Genomic DNA, 20,406 nt, shown 5'->3' with positions numbered 1-20,406 from the left:
TTAAAGCTGAACAAATATTCTATTATGTTACACATATTTCCAGAACCACTTGTGCATAACTGGGTGACCACAGAATAGTGAAATCTAGTTTTAGAGAAATGTACCAAATCAGAGAGATTTTTAATTGTTATAATGACCCACAGGAGTAGGTATTTCCAATATTGATCATCTCTGGGAGATAGAAATTGTGGGGCAGAAGAACACCCCCTTTCCCTGAGTGCAAAGCCAAGAAGCCTTGGGCTCTGAGACGTGAAAAGTCTTGGAGTGTTTTTAGTGATGGAGGGGACTTGGCAATGCCATGGGAAGACGCTATGCCTGCTTTCATGGTGGTGGCAATGGTAACATCAGTTTACATGGCAGAGAAAGAGCCTGGAGCAGCAGGATCAAGGCTGGCATATTGAAGCCTCTGACACAACTGAGCTTGCAGTCAAGCAGGACGTAAGAGGAGCCATGTCGCCTCTCCAGGTGGAGGAGGCCCACAAACACTGCCTGTTCTGTCTAGTCTGGGGGCTTCCCAAGAGCCATCAGCTGCAAAGGTAGCAGCCAGGCAGCACGACTCACAGGCTTGCGGGCTCTGTTCACACTCTCAGAGACAAGGCGGGCAACTTACAACCATTATGACTCTGAACCGTGTGTCATAAGAACTTGGTAACACAAATAAATACGGAGAAATATAATGACAAGGAGTAAAACTGACCATAAAATGCATTTACATAGTCAAGTTAAAGGAGAATTTTATATGCAGGTAGATTTAACCATCTGGAGACAGAGGGGAAAGCAGGCGTGCCCCAAAAAGCAGAACAAAAACTAAATGTACAAGAAGGGGAAAAAAATACAGTTTAATACCAACTGGTACCCATAAGCTGAAACATATTAAACATCTAGTTCTTTGCTAAAATTGAATCACAAAAGCACATTTTGGTTCGCACACCCTTGAAAAAAAGCAATTAGCCCTAGTCATTGCTAAGAAAGGGTAGAAAGAGCCAGACAAGGTATATAAGAACTCCACATGGCTTCCCAGACTATAATTGCCTTGAAATACACAAAGGTGAGTACACGGGCCTCCCAGACATAAAAGTGGGGAGTCACCCATAGGGTGACAGCTGACCCAAGGGATGAACTTCACGGAAATCAGGTGGAAAACAAGACACAATACAATAACAACAAAGAATGGCTTGGGGTTTACATGTAAATATGTAATATAAGGGTACTTGAATTTTATGAAAATTTCTACAGTCCAAAGATCTATCGTTTCTCCACTGACATGGGTACCAATGTGTAGAAATAAGCACGTTACCTGTGCCTTTTTTCATCTTCTCATATCGCTCTCCATATCTCTGCAAGAACTGGTCCTTATAACAGGTGATGGCAGTCCATCCCTCAAAGGCATTGTGAATAAACTGAGTTTGCAGCAGTCATGATGGGCATAGCTCCAGCCAAACCTCTCTATTTTTTATATTTTCTCAGAAGGGTTAAGACCACCTACCTACATTAGTAAAGAAAGAGCAATTGTCAACAAAAAGCCAGTGTAGCTCTGTTTTGGAGAAGGCAATGGCACCCCACTCCAGTACTCTTGCCTGGAAAATCCCATGGATGGAGGAGCCTGGTAGGCTGCAGTTCATGAGGTCACTAAGAGCTGGACACGACTGAACGACTTCACTTTGACTTTTCACTTTCATGCCTTGGAGAAGGAAATGGCCACCCACTCCAGTATTCTTGCCTGGAGAATCCCAGGGACGGCGGGGCCTGGTGGGCTGCCGTCTCTGGGGTCGCACAGAGTCGGACATGACTGAAGTGACTTAGCAGTAGCAGCTCTGTTTTATTGGCTCAAGCCAATGGCTGTTAAATAAGTAAAATAAAATCTTTGTTTGGAAATAGAATGATAGGATTTTTCAGATGGAGAAATGCCTTGTAAATAGTCCAGCCCCATCATTTTACTGATAAGGAAATTAAGACAGACTTTCCCAAATGCATAACTAGTTAATGGCAAAGCTAGGACCAGAATTCAAGTTAGTGCCTTTCTTGGGAGATTTGGAAAATATTCATATAGACAGATGGTTAGGGACTGTAATGCATGAACTTGTGATACAGTTGAAGGAATGATATTTTTAACCTAGAAAGGGGACAGTTCAGGGACATAATGACTATATTCAAATACTTGAAGGACAGACAAGTAGTAAAAGGGCTTGAACTTGTCTTCCCAGCCTGAGGAAACAAGGTCAATTATGAGAAGATAAGAGGAACGATTTTAGTAGGTCAGTATAAGATAAAATCCTTTAAGAAGTCAAAATATGCCAAAACAATTTGTTGGGGGATAGTAAGCTTTCTGTCACCAGAGAAACTTCAGAAAATACAGGAAGATACTGTAGTGTGTATGTTTTGTCCACAGAAAGGGGTGTGGTAAGGGGTGTGGAGGAGAAAATTCAGGCCTGAAAATCATTTGGATAGGGTGACCTGTAAGAGTATGTGGTTCTTTACAACTTGGGACCAAATAAGGGTTTCATTCTTGCCTCCAAGCTCTAAAACCTATCTTCCTATCTGTTTGCAATAGTTTAAATTTTAATCTATTTCATATTTCAGGGTATTGTGCCCTGAATATTTGATTTGAATGCTGTGGCAGAAGGTCACTCGTATTCATTTATTTTCTTTTATACACTTGCAGAGAGTCTTTAGAATCCATTATGCAAACACATGCAAATCATATGCAAATAGCGTGGCCTCAGAAAATGACAAAATCTTAGGGTCTTAACTGAGCCATCAAACCTTTCTTTAAGAAGGCAAGTATAATATGCCTTTTGAATGTCTCTGGGGCAGGAGACAATTTCCTGAGAGTGATATTTACAGGATGTTGGAATTGGTTACTCAGAGGAGTTTTTGCCTCACATTCTTCACATTTATGTAGAACTTTGAGGTTAAGAAAGCATTTTCACGAAATGATCCCATTTGATCCTCATAATTACCCTGTGATATTGGCAGAACAGGAATTGGAATTCTTGTTCTATTATTCAGATGGGAAATAGATTCAGAAAAGTTAAACGACTTGCCCAGCTTTGCTCCATTGATGAACGATGGATCTGAGACTTTGAAGTAGACTTTCTTTCAGTCTAAGACTCTTCATGACACTAGATGCATATCTTCTTTAAAGCAAGGTGCTTGTCATCAGTCTGGGTTTGCTTGGATGGATGGCATTTTGCCAAAAGCATCTTTGAAGGTGCTTCTGTTGATGAAGATGACATTTTACAGGTGGGCAGAAAAGTCTAATTATTTGTAATAGTGCTGGCATAGAGCCAAGTACGTAGTGTCTCCAACCCTCCCTCCCTTGCTTTTTATTCACATCTGCTCTGAAATCTCTGGATGAAGAACTTTCCTTAACCTGTCCACATTTCAGCTTTTTCAGGAGAGAGAATTTTTTCTTAAACTATGCAGAGTAACAGCACGGTCTCTGCAATGAGCTGTCTAGATCTGAAAGATCCACCTCTGTCAATTTGCGTGTGTGTGTGTGTGTGTGTGTGTGTAGTCACTCAGTCTTGTCTGACTCTTGTGGCCCCATGGACTATAGCCTGCCAGGTGCCTCTGTCCATGGAATTTCCCAGTCAAGAATATTGGAATGGGTTGCCATTTCCTTTCCTAAGGGATCCCCCCAACCAGGGATTGAACCTGCGTCTCCTATGTCTCCTGCAGGCAGATTCTTTTCCCATTGAGCCATCAGGGAAGCTCATGTGGCCTTGGAGAGGTCATTTATTCCTCTAAGTATCAGTTTCTACATCTATTAAATGGGGAAAATAGCACCTCTTTGATAGAATATGTGATGAGGAGATATACACAAAAGAAAACCTGCTTAGTGTCTGACACATAATATGTGTTCAATAAGCGGTAGCTACTATAATTATCATATTAGTGGTGGTAACGCAGTAATGGTGGTACCTCAAGGCGTTGTGAACTCCAATGCTAAGAATTGGCTCTTGGAAATGGAATGGGAGGACAGTAATGCCAAGTGTCTCTTATATGCCGAAGGACTGAAAACAGACAGTGTTTGAGGCAGCTGAATTCAGCCCAGTGAGGAATGAATGAACTTTCTTTAATCACTATTGTATCTTGCCTCATAATGAGGGTAGCTGCAATCCTATTTCAAGGCTATTTCTAAGAAGAAATAGAGCCAAGGCTGACATCCTTAACTCTGCTCTCTCTGACCCGGACTGCTCTGTATATGGCAGTGACCTTTACTTCCCTGGGTCACCTTGGAAAGGGATTTCACGGTAGCTGCTTCAGCAAACCTGAATCACTGGATCATGGGATGGATTTGTCTTCCTCCTATACCGAGACTAGATGTGGGGACCACGGAGGAGGCTGAGGCAGCAGCTCTACCCTCTTTCTGGGATGACCCTGCTCCCTCTTGCCCTAGTTCCCAGCTCCAGCAGGTGCCCCTGGAGGGCAACTTCCATCCATGCCCACAGAGTGCTCTGCCCTTCCAGTGCACCCCAGTCCCTTTCCTGGTCACTCACCCAGGCTAACTAACAAGGTGGCGTCCTCCATGAGGACAGCCTCCTGCTCCCACAAGCTTCTTTCATGGAGAGGGACTGGAAGCTTGCCGAGGGTCACTAGGAACCATTGCCCTGAGTGTCCATGTGGCCAGAGCAAGGGCACTGCACAACTGGTTCCTGTTTGCCAGAAGTGCCCTGGGCCATTCTGAGGTTGGGTGCTCAGCTATTTTTGGCAAGAATGAGTCCTATGCAAAAGGGACTTCCCCTTTTTTGCAGTGCAAAGCTACCAAATGCTGAGCAGTCAAGAGCATTTCTTATTCCCAGATTACCCTCTGAGCACCTCTGTGGCTGCCAGATTACCAAGATTGTCATAGCTTGATTCAATTTCTCAGCTCCAGACTCTAGCTAACCACACCAGGCTGGGTGGCCTCGGTCCTGAGAATGGCTCCCTGTGTCAGCTGCTTCCTGTTGGCTGTGCTGATTTCTGCTGGCTGTAAAGCCATCCCCTCCTCAGATCCGAAGTGCACTGAGGTGAGTCCAACTTATTTGTCTTTGTCCAGATTCAACTTTCTGGAAATGTTGAGATTCAGCATGCAGTTGTATCTGAGCTTTGGCATTCCAATATCCACTGTCTTTAAAAGGGCAATGGGGTGTGTAGAACTTTTTCTTTGCTGTGAAAAAGGAGCCAAAGAGCTCTGCTGGGGAGGTGCACTCACCGATTCCTAGTAGGAAGAGGTGAGAGTTGTTCTCCTCTGCACACAATTTCCCCCAAATAATCCCAGTTGGGTCATAAAAATGTCAACAGGTTCCCAGTGCAAAGAGCAGAGCTCCAAACCTGCTTCCTAGCATAAAGGGGCTGTTTGTCCAACCTCCCACCACAGGGCCACTTCCCCAAAGAGTCCTTCAGTTTCCTGGCATTCAGGATGGAGGTAAGTGAAGACCACCTGTGTCAGGCTTTAGAGAAGAGAAAGATCACTCTGAATGAACCTGGCTTTCTCCTCGAGTCAGACCCTCCACCTGTTTCACTAACCCATAGGAGTAACATTTGAGAGCAGGGCCAAATTGTACCTTCTGTTTGGACCACAGCAATGTTTATCGACCTGTGGGAAGTTCTTGGGGCTTCCCAAGTGGCTCAATGACAGAGAACCCATCTGCCAATTCAGGAGACATAAGAGATGTGGGTTTGATTCTTGGGTTGGGAAGATCCCCTGGAGGAGGGCATGGCAACCCACTCCAGTATTCTTGCCTGGAGAAGCCCATGGACAGAGCAGCCTGCAGGCTACAGTCCATGGGTTTGCAGGAGTCGGGCATGACTGGAAGCGACTTAGCAATCACGCACGCAAAGGAAGTTCTTGGGCAGGGTGATGAGATAGAGAAAGAAAAAGGGATCATTTTTTTTACCATCTTCCTCCTTTTACCTCTGATCCCATCAGGTATCCAGCCCCACATGGCCTGTCAGACAAGGGCTGTGGACAGGAAGGACCGTCAGTCTTGGTGGCTGAGTGGGCTGCTTTCCTAGTTTGGAGCTGAATGACCAAAAAAGAGGCAGGACTTGCTCAGTGGAGAAAGGCAGAGCTTAAGACCCAGGGTCAGGAGAATCAGGGAAAGTGGGGCAAGGACCTGCCAGCCAAGAGCAAGAACAGAAGCCAGGACTTTAAGAAGGCCTAGGAGCAGAAAGCAATAGGACCTTGTTAGTCTGGTGCGTGTATGATCAGAAGGTAAGTCATGTCCAGCTCTTTACAACCCCATGGGCTGCCAGCCTCCTCTGTCCATGGAATTTTCCAGGAAAGAATACTGGAGTGGGTTGCCATTTCCTTCTCCAGGGGATATTCCTGACCCAGGGTCGAACCTACATCTCCTGCATCAGCAGGTGGATTCTTTACCCCGAGCCACCTGGGAAGCATTGTTGATCTGTTATTGGGATGGAATCAGGATGCACACTCAGACCAAAAGGAAGTACAGTGCCCAGGAGAAATTGTTCCATCTGCCACAATAGTGCACCAGAGACCAGATGGCTCCAACAACAGGAACCTGCTTGGGTACAACTCTGCAGGCTAGCTCCAAGATCAAGGTGTCAGCAAGGTTGCCGAGGCCCCTTTCCTTGGCTTATTGACAGCCTTCTTCTCAGGCCCTGTCCTGAAAACAAGGGTTTGGTTCTGTTTTGAGTTCAGTAAACTTTTTACTGAAGTAAAATTTACATACAGAAGAGTCTACCACCCCTAAGGGCAGAGCTCAATGAGTTTTCACCAAGAGGACACATCCATGTGAGCAGCCTGCAGAACAAAAAGCAGAACCTTCTCAGCACCTAAGAAGCCCTCTCGTGTCTCCTCCAGATCACCAGCCCCTCAGACCCTCCAGTAGTCTCACTTCTATCACCAAAAAGGGATTTTGCCTCTTTTTTGAGTTTTGTATACATGAGATCAGAGTACCTGGTCTGTACCTGGCTGATTTTCCTCGGTATCAAGCATATGAGATCTATCGACGATGTTCAGCCACCATGGGCTCGTTTCCATCACTGGTATTCTGTTGCGTTACTGTTGTTTGCTGGGTCATGTCTGACTTTCTTGTGACCCCATGGACTGTAGCCCACCAGGCTCCTCTGTCCATAGGATTATCCAGGCAAGCATATTGGAGTGGGTTGCCACGCCCTCCTCCAGGGGATCTTCCCAACCCAGGGATAGAACCCATCTTCTGCATTTCCTGCATTGGCAAGCAGATTCTTTGGAAGCTCCACATTCTTATCTAGGTCTTCAGTAAATAAATGAACAAATACTTATTAGGTATATGTCAGGGAGTAGATGTATTTCATCATAGGGTACACATATATTTGGTAAATATTGCCAGTTTTCAATGTGTTGGTATCCATTTATTCTCACCAGCAGTGGATATGCGTTCTGGTTGCTCCAATGCCTCACTAACATTTGCTATTGTTTGTTTAAGAACATTAGCTATTCTGATGGATGAGTAGGGGCATTTCACTGTGCCCCTGATAATTATTTTCCTGATAATTAAATTGAGTATATTTGTGTATTTGTGTGTGTGTGTGTGTATGTGCGTGTAAGTGCCTTTTCCAGTCTTTGGCCCATTTTCTCTTAGACTGTTCACGGGTTTTTGGTTGGGTTTTTTTTTTTTTTTTTTGGTAGTGGTTCTTTATGTATTCTGGATACAGTTTCTTTATCAGATTGCAAATATCTTCTCCTACTCTGTGGCTTGCCTTTTCATTCTAAATATTTTTTTAAAAACAGAAGTCCTTAATTTTAACATAGCTTGATTTATAATTTTTCTTTTATTTATTTTAAGTGAATGTCTATTTTGTTTAAGAAATTTTTGCCAGCCCAAAGCAGTGACGATATTATCCTATATCTTCTTTTGGATGTTTTATCATTTTTTATCATTTTGTATGTATTTCTAGGTTTCACATGTAAATTTACAGTCCATCTGGAATTATTTATTATTATTTCTTTTGCATGTGATGTAAAAGAGAATTTTTAAATGAATTAAAGATGAATTTTTAAATAAAACTTTTTGTTTGAAAAAAATGTCAAACCTTGAAAAATTCTGAAATATTCTCAAAATATTATAACGAATGCCAATAAATACTCCACACAGAATCTTCCATGTTTAAATGGAATGTATGTATGGATGTGTGTGTATCGCAATAAAATGAGATCTATGACCAAGCTTTTGAAGGTTGGTAAATACGCAAACCGTAGCTGGAATTCAGCCTTCTGTGATTTGGATTCAGGTGATATTTTAGATGTGTTCTTGAATCATTGCTGGTGAATATAGGGATGCCTGCTCCTTTCAGATGACTATTTGTCACTGTACAGTCACTAAGTCATATCCAACTTTTTGCGACACCATGTACTGTAGCACACCAGGCTTCCTGTCCTTCACCATCTCCCAGAGTTTTCTCAAACTCATATCCATTGAGTCAGTGATGCCATCCAAACCATCTCATCCTCTGTCGTCCCCTTCTCCTCCTGCCCTCAATCTTTCCCAGCATCAGGGTCTTTTCCAATGAGTCAGCTCTTGGAATCAGGTGGCCAAAGTATTGGAGCTCTAGAATCAGTCCTTCCAATGAACATTCAGGGTTGATTTCCCAGATGACTATTCAGTCCCCTCAAACCCACAGTAGGAGACAATCCTTCATGTCCAGGTATGGGGGAAAGTGCTTAGTAAAGCTCTGTTTTAAGAGAACTCCAAGTTCATGATACAGGGGCTTCCCATAACTCTAGACAATGACAATGATGTTTCAATGATCCAGGGAAATGCTGACTTTTCTTGTGGGCGCTTGATGTATATTACCTCGTTAATCCTCAGAGCTGGTCTACCAAGAGAGGTTATTGTCCTCAATCCATAGCTGAGCAAAACAGGAGGCTCAGAGAACACAGCTTGGTAGTTGAGAGCTGGGATGTGAACCCAGGAAGTCTGCCTCAAGACAAACAGAAAGTGAACTTCTTTTAATCTGAGTGCCCTTTGCCTGGAGTCAGATTGACAATAGAATTTTAGGGATGTGACCTCTTCAGAGTGTTTATTTGCAGAGAGTAACTGTTACTCTGGGATTTGACTCAGTCAAATTGCTGTCTCTGGATAGAGAGAAGTGATTAGCAAGGGAAGGTTGGAGTTCAGTGTCCCAGATTCCCCATGTCTGGGGGAGCTGGCTGCTGCTGCAGGTGCCAAGTGCAGAGGAGGCAGCCAAACACATGGGAATCAGTGCGTGTGTGAAACTCAGAGAATCTGAAGTCAGAAATGATCTCAGCACTTGTGAGGAGAGAAATACTGTGGGGTGGGAGGGAGTCAGAGATACAGCAGGAAGAAGCAAAATAAGATCATGATTGAAAAAATGCAAATGAGTACCTGGAGGGAAAAGGGATTGCAGACACAGATGGAGCACTTGGGCGCCCCGCTCTGTGTAATGGCACCGCTCTGTGTAATGGCACCACTCTGTGTAATGGCACCACTCTGAGGTGGAGCTGGAGACAAAGGGATGGGCGTGGGTCCCAGTGCAAATGCCCGTGACTGGAATAGAGGTGGGCATGGGTCAGTTGTCCTGAATACCACGGGGCTTTGCCTCAGCCCTGCGTAAGTTCACATCCAGAAGGGTCCAGACTGCAGTGGAATGGCCAAAGCAGAAGAGTGAGAAACTGACCCCGGACTGAGGTCTAGCAACAAAGTCTGGGTTTATAGGAAGTGGTCACGTGGGGCTCAAAGAAACCAAAGGGGCTGCAAAAGCAGTGGTGGGTATCTGCCTAGAAAAGCAACTGAACATGTGGTCCTCACAGGTGACCCAGCCCTGAGCACAGGGGCAGTGACCACATAGCTGGGACACAGGATTTCTCTTCTACACCCCACCCTTTCAGGTTCCTTTCTAGTATCAGTCTGCTGCCCAGGAATCCTGTGCTATGCTATGGGAGCTCACTGTGAGGAAGTTTCGCTGTGAAAACTGTCAGCGAGAAAGACACAATCTCACTGATACAGTTTTACAAAAAGTGTATAACCTGAATCAAATCATGAGGAAACAAACCACAGAGAAGGAACATTCTGCAAACTACTAGCCAGAATTCTTTAAAAAATTAATCAGTGTCAGTAGAGATCATGAAAGGCTGAAGAATCTGCTCAGATTAAAGGAGACAGAAGAGATGTGGAAATGAGAGACAATGATTGAACAGAAATGTGATGTAAAAGCCATGGTGAGGAACCCAGAATAGTCTCTGAAATGCGCTTGGTTTTCAAATTTTCTTATGAGTTCTTATCATTTGCCTCATTCCTTAGGAATCAAGGGCAGATAATTCATTGCAGTTTACCTAACTAGAGATTATTGAATGTTACAACCCAGGCTCCCAGTGAGCTTCTCAGTCCTCCTGGGAAGGGTTGTGCCCTGGCTCTCGGGTTTTCACTGGGTTGAAACTGAGCTATTCCTTTCCATTTGCTAGGTCAGTGGTTCAGGAGAGCTCATACTCCCTTTCAACTTTTGGGATCACATTAACGCAGTGAAGTGCTTAGTGAAGCATACAAGAGGAGTAATTTAGTTGTCACAGAAATGTATATATTCTGGAAAAGGAGGGAATTGCCAATGCCGAGCCTTTTACTGCAGGGCCAGAACAGAGCAAGACCAACTGAGGGAAGGCCCCATTTCTCCATGTATTTACGACGTCAGTGATGCCAGAGATCAGAAAAGAAAAATGGGTCTCCTCAAAGCCAATCTGAACTTCAGAAGGTGCACATACATCTTCTCCCTGGGTCTTCTCTCTTCATGGGGACCAAGAGGGATCTCACAGCGTGTGTTTTCCCTCACCAGTTAGTCAAATATATTTGAAAGGCCAAGTGTGCATTTCAAGGGCATTCTGTAGATTTGTGGCAGTGCCTGAAGGACTTTTGGTCTATGAAACAATTACGGATGACAAGGGATTATAAATATGGCATTTTCATTGGTGACTTTGTAACATTGTCACAACATAGAAGAAAACTGGACTTCTTTGGTAGCTCAGACGGTAAAGAATCTGCCTGCAATGCAGGAGACCTGGGTTTGACCCCTGGGTCAGAAAGATCCCCTGGAGAAAGGTATGGCAATCCACTCCAGTATTCTTGCCTCAAAAATTCCATGGACAGAGGAGCCTGGTTGGCTACAGTCCATGGGGTCACAAAGAGTCGGACACAACTGAGTGACTAACACTTTCATGTAGAAGAAAACCAGTGATTTCCTGTAAATGAGCGTTCTCAGTTTTGCTTTAAAAAAAAGGGCCTGGCTAAGCAGAAGTCAGAGAGTGAGTAAGGCAAAAAGCAATTAAAATGGCGACACCTCTAAATCAAAGCACTTTAGGGTAAAGGCAGATGTGTCCCATCTTCTGTGTGCAGTTAAGCAGACTCGTTTGCAACTAAGCGTGAGGAAAGCTGCTGATGCAGATTTCAATGGGGCAGGCCATTCCCTATCTGGGGCAGTCTCAGTGGGGCCTCTGGTGAGGACACCACGTGGCCTGGAGAAAGCAGGCCTGGAAGGTGTGAGGAAATCACGTGGAGCCTGAGATGAGCTGAGAGATGGTCCGTGGTCCTGGAATGTCTATCTATCTTCTTTGTGTCTCCAAGTTGTACTTCTCATGGAGAAGCATTTCTTTCTTTCCCTGGAGCCTCCCCATGCAATATATACCCCACCAGACCTTCAGACCTGTCCCACCACCCTTTATCCTAAGGCATCAGCCAAATAAATTTATGAGCCCATAATTCTAAGGGCCTCTAAAGAACCCCTTCACATTTTTACCTGCTTAGTCCAAGATCTGTAACTTGAGTCAGCACATCTAGCAAGCAGTAAGCAGCAGATGTGAGAACACCTGACTCTCACATTAGCATGTGGGACCCAGCATGAGGAAGTCCTCTGAATTTACGTGCAGAGCTGTGCCCTATGCTGGGTCTGGTATCAGCAGCCTGCAGTTCAGGGAGCCTAAACTGAGTCATACTTCAAGATTATAAGACCTTATGACCTAAGATCTGTGCCATGCTGCTAGTTCTTTTCTTTTTTAAACATTAAGAAAATTTCTAAATATATACAAAAATGGTTAGTTATAGGGAACCTTGTGAATGGGCTCACTCCACATTCAGCAACCACCAACATTTTGGCTACTAATTTCCTCCATCCACTCTCTCCTTTTTTGCCAAAGTATTTCAAAGCAAATCTCCACCATCATGTCATTTTGCCTCTAAAACCTTCAAAAAGTAACTCAAAATAAGAACATCTCTCCTACATAATTACAAGGTCATTATCATTAACAAAATTTGCAGTTCTTTAATATTCTATAATGTCCTGTCCTCATTTGAAATTCCCTGACAATGTTTTCCCAAATGCCTTATTTGAATCAGAATCTAAAGAAGTGCCGGAAGTGAAGAAAGTATTACTCACTCAATCGTGTCATTTCAGCTCCATAGACTGTAGCCTGCCAGGCTCCTCAGTCCAGGGATTCTCCAGGCAAGAATACTGCAGTGGGTTGCCATTTCCTTTTCCAGGAGATCTTCCCCACCCAGGAAGATCACCCAGGAACCCACATCTCTTATGTCTCCTGCATTTGCAGGTGGATTCTTTCCCACTAGTGCCACCTGGGAAGCTCCGTACTTCAAGCTGCATCACATCACAAAGTGTGCAATATCTGGTTGTCTTCTTTTGTTGACACTAGAGTTGATGTATTTGTTTCAAAATGAAGGAAAAAAAAAACATTTTTATGCATCCAAAATCAAAACTATAAAATTATGTTCAGAAAAGGCTTGTTTTTATCACCACACCTCAATCTGCTTCCTTCCCTTCCCTTAAATATAGCCAGTTTAGGGTTCACCTCCCCTGTTTCTTTTTGTAAACGTAAGAAAATGCACACGTACTTTCCCTAGGGATCATACGGTATACTACATCTTATATGCACCATATACTAACAGATGTCTACATCTTGATTTTTTTCACTTTACAATTAACCTGCATATCACTCCATTATGATTATATATGAAGATTGTATTTAGTCCTTTTTTAGCTACACAGGGTTCCATTTTGTGAATGTACATATTTCAACTGGCCTATATGGATAGATAATCTGGTTATTGCCAACCTTTTGCTATTGTAAAAAATACCACAATGAATAATGTTATGCATAGTCATTTTGTGCTTTTCCAAGTATTTTATTTGGTGAAGATTCCTAGAAGTGAGACCTCTGCCCAAAGGATAAAACCTGTTGTTTTACTAGAAAGCCAGTAAATACACTGTCTGATATTGGCTCACACTGTTCTCTTCTCAGAAAGAAGGCAACAGGACATACAACTGTGAAAATTTAGGTCTCAGAGAAATTCCTGACACTCTACCAAACACAACAGAAGTTTTGGAATTCAGCTTCAACTTCTTGCCTACAATTCAAAATACAACCTTCAGCAGGCTCATAAATCTTATCTTTTTGGATTTGACCAGGTTTGTATCTGAGTTTTTTGTGTGTGCTTGATGTTTTACTTAGGTCAAAACACAATATGCATTCAAACTGTTTCCAGGACCTTCCTTTGGGGAGCAGGACAACCTGCTTATTCTGCGTGTTTACCCCTTCCCATGAAATATTTTTACACAGGTGAAATATAATTTAAATAAGCACCAATCAGTGGGGAGGAAAGTGGCTTATTCTCAAAATAGATTGTGTCTGCAGTGCTGTTTAAGAAGGTCGAAGGAATATCAATAACACAACTGAAAATAATCTTGTAGTAAATCAGATGTCACATCAGACTATATTTTAGGAGAGTTGATTATGAATGGGTGTGACATGTTAAGAAAAAAGTTAGAGGAGATATATACACCGTCTACTAACTTTTTTCATGAAAATTGGTTTTAGAGGCAGGATGAAGATTCTAAATGCTGACCCAGGGCTTCTGAGCCAGCGGGCAGAAGTGCCAGAAGAAAATAAAGGGATAGAGCAAGAGAGAAATGCAGCTGGGGTGTGTGTGTATGTGTGTAAGTTGGGGGAGGGCTCCGTATGTGGATGGAGCCTGCTACTCTTGCCCAAGTTCCATTTCTTCTACCTTGGTCCTTCAACTGAAGCTTCTGCAGAGCAGGAGCATATTCACATCCTTTGCTGCTGTTCAGTCACTAAGTTATGTCCAACTCTTTTGTGACCCCATGGAATGTAGCCCACCAGGCTCCTCTGTCCGAGGAACTTCCCAGGCAAGAATACTGGAGTGGGTTGCCATTTCCTCCTCCAGGGGATCTTCCCCACCCAGGGATCGAACCCGTGTCTCCTGACTCTTTTGCATTGCAGGTGGATTCTTTACCACTGATCCACCAGGAAAGTCCTTTCACATCCATAAGACTATACAGTCACATCCGCATGACCACTACTGGGCGGCAGGCATGGTAAATGCTGCCATTCCACCCGCGTTAGATGAGAAAACAGAGGCTCAAGGAGATTTTGCGAGCCTGCTTAAATTCACACAGGAAGGAAACTGGGACTTTTGCTCTCCTGACTCCCAGTCCAGAATTTACTTTCTCTTTTAATATTTCTCATTCTCACATGAGAAGAGTTTGACTTTTTAAGAAGTATTAGGCCAGGAGAGCTTTCATAACTAGACGACTCTCAGTTTCCTCTTCTGCTATTTTCAAAAAGTGATAAAAATGGGACCTCATACTTTCTAAGGTCTTCCTCCCTCTGCTCCCCTCCCCACCCTGTATCTGGCTACAAATGAGGCACTGTTTTCATGACCTTACACAGTTGCTGTTTCCTTAGCTTTACCAGTTTGCTTTCTTTGCCCTTTGCTCATTCTTCTGTCTTGCTTTTCAGAGCTTCCTCTCTGGAATTCTTTTCCTTTTTAGACATTTCACTTCTTTGGTTACTGTCTGTTATCAGTCAACTTCCTCAGTTCTTTATTTTCTGAAAATATTTGTATTTCACTCTGATTCTTGCAAGATAACGTTTTCTGGTCTATGTCATCGCTCTCTGGCAACTGTCTAGGCTGACCGTAGTTTTGTTCTCAGCCCTTCAAGATTATCATTCCAGGCTCCCATTGTTGCTGCTGGGAGGTCATCTATCTGTCCAGTCATTGTTCATATGTTGAATATCTGTCTTTTCTTCTCTGGATATTCTCAATAGCTTCTCTTTGTCCTTGGAATTCTACAATATCACAGTGACGCGTTGTGTAGATTGTCAGGCTCCTTGAATCTGAGTTTGGTGTCTTTCATCAGTTTTAAAATATTCTAGCCGCTATCCATTTGAACTCTGGTTTGCTCCCACTCACCCTTGTATCATCTTTGGATCTCTGATTAGACTTATATTGCATCATCTTAACTGTCTTTTATATATCTTAATATCTCTTTATTGTTTTCCAACTCATTTTTTTTTAATTTTGGCTACTTCTAGTCCATTAATATCCTCTTTAGCTGTGTTTAATCTCTTGTATAAGCTATCCATTGGTTTTCTAATTTCAATTATTAACTTTTCTCATTTTAATATCATTTACTTTTTATTTTACAAATATAGGAGGTCAGTTTTAATATTTTTTCATTTATCGTACTTTTGGTTCTTACTATTTCCTTTAAGCATATCAAGCATGTTTGACATAGTGTATTTATAATGATATGATAATACATATAAGCTTTATCATCTATTCTTTAACAGATCAGATCAGATCAGTCGCTCAGTCGTGTTCGACTCTTTGCGACCCCATGAATCGCAGCACGCCAGGCCTCCCTGTCCATCACCAACTCCCGGAGTTCACTCAGACTCACGTCCATTGAGTCAGTGAGGCCATCCAGCCATCTCATCCTCTGTCATCCCCTTCTCCTCTTGCCCCCAATTCCTCCCAGCATCAGAGTCTTTTCCAATGAGTCAACTCTTCGCATGAGGTGGCCAAAGTACTGGAGTTTCAGCTTTAGCATCATTCCTTCCAAAGAAATCCCAGGGCTGATCTCCTTCAGAATGGACTGGTTGGATCTCCTTGCAGTCCAAGGGACTCTCAAGAGTCTTCTCCAACACCACAGTTCAAAAGCATCAATTCTTCGGTGCTCAGCCTTCTTCACAGTCCAACTCTCACATCCATACATGACCACAGGAAAAACCATAGCCTTGACTAGACGAACCTTTGTTGGCAAAGTAATGTCTCTGCTTTTGAATATGCTATCTATTCTTTATACATCTTATACATATATTGCATACACACACACACATATATATGTATACTTTATCAGATATATCTGATAACTCTGGCATCTGCTGCCTTTTTAAATCTGATTCTGTAGAGCTTTTTTTTTGGCTGACTTTGGCTAGTGTGTTTTCCTTATGTGTTTAGTTAATTTTTATTTTGAGAATTTATCATGTAGAACTTTGTATAAATCTTTCTTTAAAATGTTTCCTTGAACTAGATAATACCAATGAACTATTAATATTGGTATGTGTGACGATGGCATCATGCCTAAAGAAAATAAGCCTTTTATTTTTTTGAAATGCATACTGAAATATGTATAGACACCTAGGATTTGACTTAATTTAAGAGAGAGAAGTAGGTATAGAAGAAGAAATGACTACGGCAAAATGATGAGAACTGTGTGATACATATATATGGAAATTCACTGTATTATTCCCTTTACTTTTACGTAAAGTGGAATGGTTTTTATGTAAATCTTTTCACCTGCTCGTTACCTGAAATCACTACCATTTTTGAACTGTTTTAAGCTAAATCGTCCATTTGGGTTTCTGTGGGGAAGTCCACAGAGACAGTGTAAACTCAGGCTAGAGTTTTCATAGGTGGAAGCTGGTGGTGGTTAGAGAATCTCAGAGGATGTTTTTCTTGTTGTTCTTCCTGTTTTTCTACCCAGAAGCAAGGTCAAGATAAACATAGATCCTCAAAGTCTCCCTCGGTGAGTTTTCTTTTTTAAGTTCACCCACTGAAAGGATCCCTTGAGGGTCTTGGTAGTCTTCAGGTTTTTGAAAAGACCTCCTATTCTTAGCCCAAAGCTTTGTCTCCTGCCACTGGGCTGTGCGGCTCATTAAAATCTGGACTCTAGGCCACCAAGGATCAGCAGATATTGACAGATACGACACAGCTAGCTCCAGAATTTGGTCCTATGGTTTCAAGCTTCCTTTTGACACTGCATCTCTAAACCATTCACTTACTGACCTCCAGGGGAGCTCTGTGTGTGTCTGTGTGTGGGTGTATAGTGCAGTATTTTGAGGTATAATATCAGCATGAGTTTTCTCTGAACCTCGAGTTCCATTTTCATCATTTGAATCACAACCATTCTACAAAGCAATCATTGTCTGCTATACTTTATAGAAGAAAAAACAGAGGTTGAGAAAAGTTGTGACTTGCCCAGGATGGCATAGATAACATATTTTATATATCATGTTATACATTATGTATTTTATGACATATTTTATATTACTTGTAACAGTAAATAATAGTTTGATTTTGTCTACAAACTACTAATTGTTCCAAATACAAATCTCTGAGAATTCAACTTAAAATAGAATTTTTCTCTTTTCCTTAATTAATTCTTCTTAAACACTCTTATCTTTTTAAGGTGCCAGATTAACTGGGTACATGAAGACACTTTTCAAAGCCATCATCAACTGAACACCATTGTGTTAACTGGAAATCCCCTGATATTCATGGCAGAAACATCACTTACCGGGCCCAAGTTCCTGAAGCATCTTTTCTTAACCCAAACAGGAATATCCAATCTCGAGTTTATCCCAGTGCACAACCTGGAAAATTTGGAAAGTTTGCATCTTGGAAGCAACCATATTTCCTCCATTAATCTCCCAGAAAACTTCCCAACACAGAATCTGAAAGTCCTGGATTTTCAGAATAATGCTATACACTACATCTCTAGAAAAGACACCAATTCTCTGGAACAGGCCACCAACCTAAGCCTTAACTTCAACGGCAATGACATTAAAGGCATTGAACCCGGGGCTTTCAATTCAAAGATCTTTCAAAGTTTGAAATTTGGAGGGTCTCTCAACTTATTTATTATATTTAAAGGTCTACAGAACTCTACTCTTCAGTCTCTTTGGCTGGGGACATTTGAGGACACTGATGACCAATATCTCACTTCAGCCACATTTGAGGGACTTTGTGACATGTCTGTTGAGAGCATCAACTTACAAAAGCACCGTTTCTCTGACTTATCATCGTCCACATTTCGGTGCTTCACTCGAGTCCAGGAGTTGGATCTGACAGCAGCTCACTTGAATGGATTGCCTTCTGGGATTGAGGGTATGAACTCTCTCAAGAAATTAGTTCTCAATGCAAATAGTTTTGATCAATTGTGTCAAATCAGTGCTGCCAGTTTCCCGTCCCTTAGGGACCTTTATATCAAAGGCAACATGAGGAAACTTGACCTCGGCACTAGATGTTTAGAAAAACTAGAAAATCTTCAGAAACTTGATTTAAGCCACAGTGATATCGAGGCTTCTGACTGTTGCAATCTGCAACTCAAAAACCTGCGCCATCTGCAATACTTAAACCTGAGCTACAATGAGCCCCTTGGTCTCGAGGATCAGGCATTCAAAGAATGCCCTCAGCTAGAACTCCTGGATTTGGCATTTACCCACCTACGTGTTAAGGCTCCACACAGCCCTTTTCAAAACCTCCATCTCCTGCGGGTTCTGAATCTCTCTCACTGCCTCCTTGATACCAGCAATCAGCACCTCCTAGCAGGCCTGCGGGATCTCCGGCATCTGAATTTACAAGGGAATTCCTTTCAAGATGGGAGCATCTCAAAGACCAACCTACTTCAGATGGTAGGCAGCTTGGAGATTCTGATTTTATCCTCCTGTAATCTCCTCTCCATAGACCAGCAAGCATTCCACGGCCTTAGGAACGTGAACCACTTAGACTTGAGCCACAACAGCCTGACAGGAGACAGCATGGACGCTCTTAGCCATCTTAAGGGGCTCTACCTCAATATGGCCTCCAATAACATTCGCATCATCCCACCTCATCTCCTCCCTGCCTTGTCTCAGCAGAGCATCATCAATTTAAGTCACAATCCCCTGGACTGCACTTGCTCAAATATTCATTTCATAACATGGTACAAAGAAAATCTACATAAACTTGAGGACTCGGAGGAGACCACGTGTGCAAATCCCCCATCTTTAAAGGGAGTGAAACTGTCCGACGTCAAACTGCACTGTGGGATTACGGGCGTGGGCATTTTCTTTATTGTAGTATTTGTATTCTTGCTCATCCTTCTGCTCATTTTTTCAGTTAAATTTATTCTTAGGTGGAAATACCAGCACATTTAGTGCTGAAGGTTTCTGGAGAGGGAAAATAAATATGCTTAGCAAAATTGCCCTTGGTAAAGAAACTGTTGTCTGTTAGTGACCAGGTTTTTCTGACTGGTTCCTGGGATTGGGTAGGGATTCACTGTACTTTTTGGAGTCCCAGAACTGATGAGCCTCCCAGGAAGGTAAACTGACTAGGGCCAGAGGGTCAGATGCAGCTATGAGAGACACAGAGCCTTTTGCTCATGTGGAAGGTGGGTAGAAGTTGAGGGGAATCAGTGGTAGGGAAAGGCCAGGAGACTATTAGGAGGTCATCACTTCCACTCATGAGCATCCCCGGAGGCACCTCCTACCTTGACCCTCCCACATCTCTCTCTCCTGCAGCTCTGGCATTGTGCTTGGGTCTGAGTTCTCAGTAATATAGCCATTTGGGAAACAAGTTGGGGATAAAGTCTCAAAGTATATCTTAAATGAAAAAGAGAAAACACAATGAATTTAAAAGAAGAGGCTGAGAAATGAATCTTACCATCAAACTGACTTCATTAATTTCTTTAATCCTTAAATCTCCAAGGATTCTACAATGCCACCATGGTACAAATAGCTCCAAGGAAAAAGAAAAAAAAGACACCCTCACCAAGATGCCCCTCCCCCAAGGTTGAGATGTTCTGCACAACGAATACCCTCATTTCAGAACCAAGGAGGCTTTTTTTTGTTGTTTTTTTAACCTATCTGGTGTTCTCACTCTTATTACATTACAGATCTTACAGATCCTAACTTACAGGTGAGCTGTGTATTTTTCAAAAGAAAAATACTCTTTTCATTTGAATGTCTGGTCCTTGGAAGCTTCTTTCTCATAGGAACCATGAGATAAATGGTGGTTTGGTTCCCAAGCCAGCTCTCAAAAGCCTACTCACCTGGGACAGCAACTGAGACAGCACATTTACAGTGAAAACCAGTGGAAGAAAGAAAGCACTCAGGCACCCTCGCCACTGGGAACCCAACAAGCTGCCTCAGTGAGTAGTAGCTTCTGTTGAGGCTGGAGATATTGCAAATATGGTACCAGCAAGAGAGAGTGGACAGGGCCAATGAATGCAGACAGAGAACTGGGAAGCCAACAGTGTTATACTCAGGTCTTCTTCCCAAGGCCCAAAGGGTGACCCCCACGCAGGCCTCGATCTTCTGAGGTCTGCACT

General features: G+C 42.8%; 1 protein-coding gene across 1 annotated transcript; it reads left to right on the top strand.

The window, feature by feature from the left end:
• The first annotated feature begins 4,694 nt into the window (after positions 1–4,694).
• CD180 (CD180 molecule) lies at positions 4,695–19,278 on the top strand. Its single transcript, XM_010845561.1, has 3 exons — positions 4,695–5,012; positions 13,253–13,419; positions 17,506–19,278. Exons 1-3 carry the CDS (start codon positions 4,923–4,925, stop codon positions 19,232–19,234), a joined length of 1,986 nt encoding a protein of 661 aa, XP_010843863.1. The 5' UTR covers positions 4,695–4,922; the 3' UTR covers positions 19,235–19,278.
• Positions 19,279–20,406: the final 1,128 nt, after the last annotated feature.

Source organism: Bison bison, unplaced genomic scaffold, assembly GCF_000754665.1.
Source record: "Bison bison bison isolate TAMUID 2011002044 unplaced genomic scaffold, Bison_UMD1.0 scf7180017864218, whole genome shotgun sequence".
Taxonomy (NCBI): Eukaryota; Metazoa; Chordata; class Mammalia; order Artiodactyla; family Bovidae; genus Bison; species Bison bison.
Note: the sequence above shows the minus strand (reverse complement) of the source record. Positions and strands in the feature narration are given on the sequence as shown.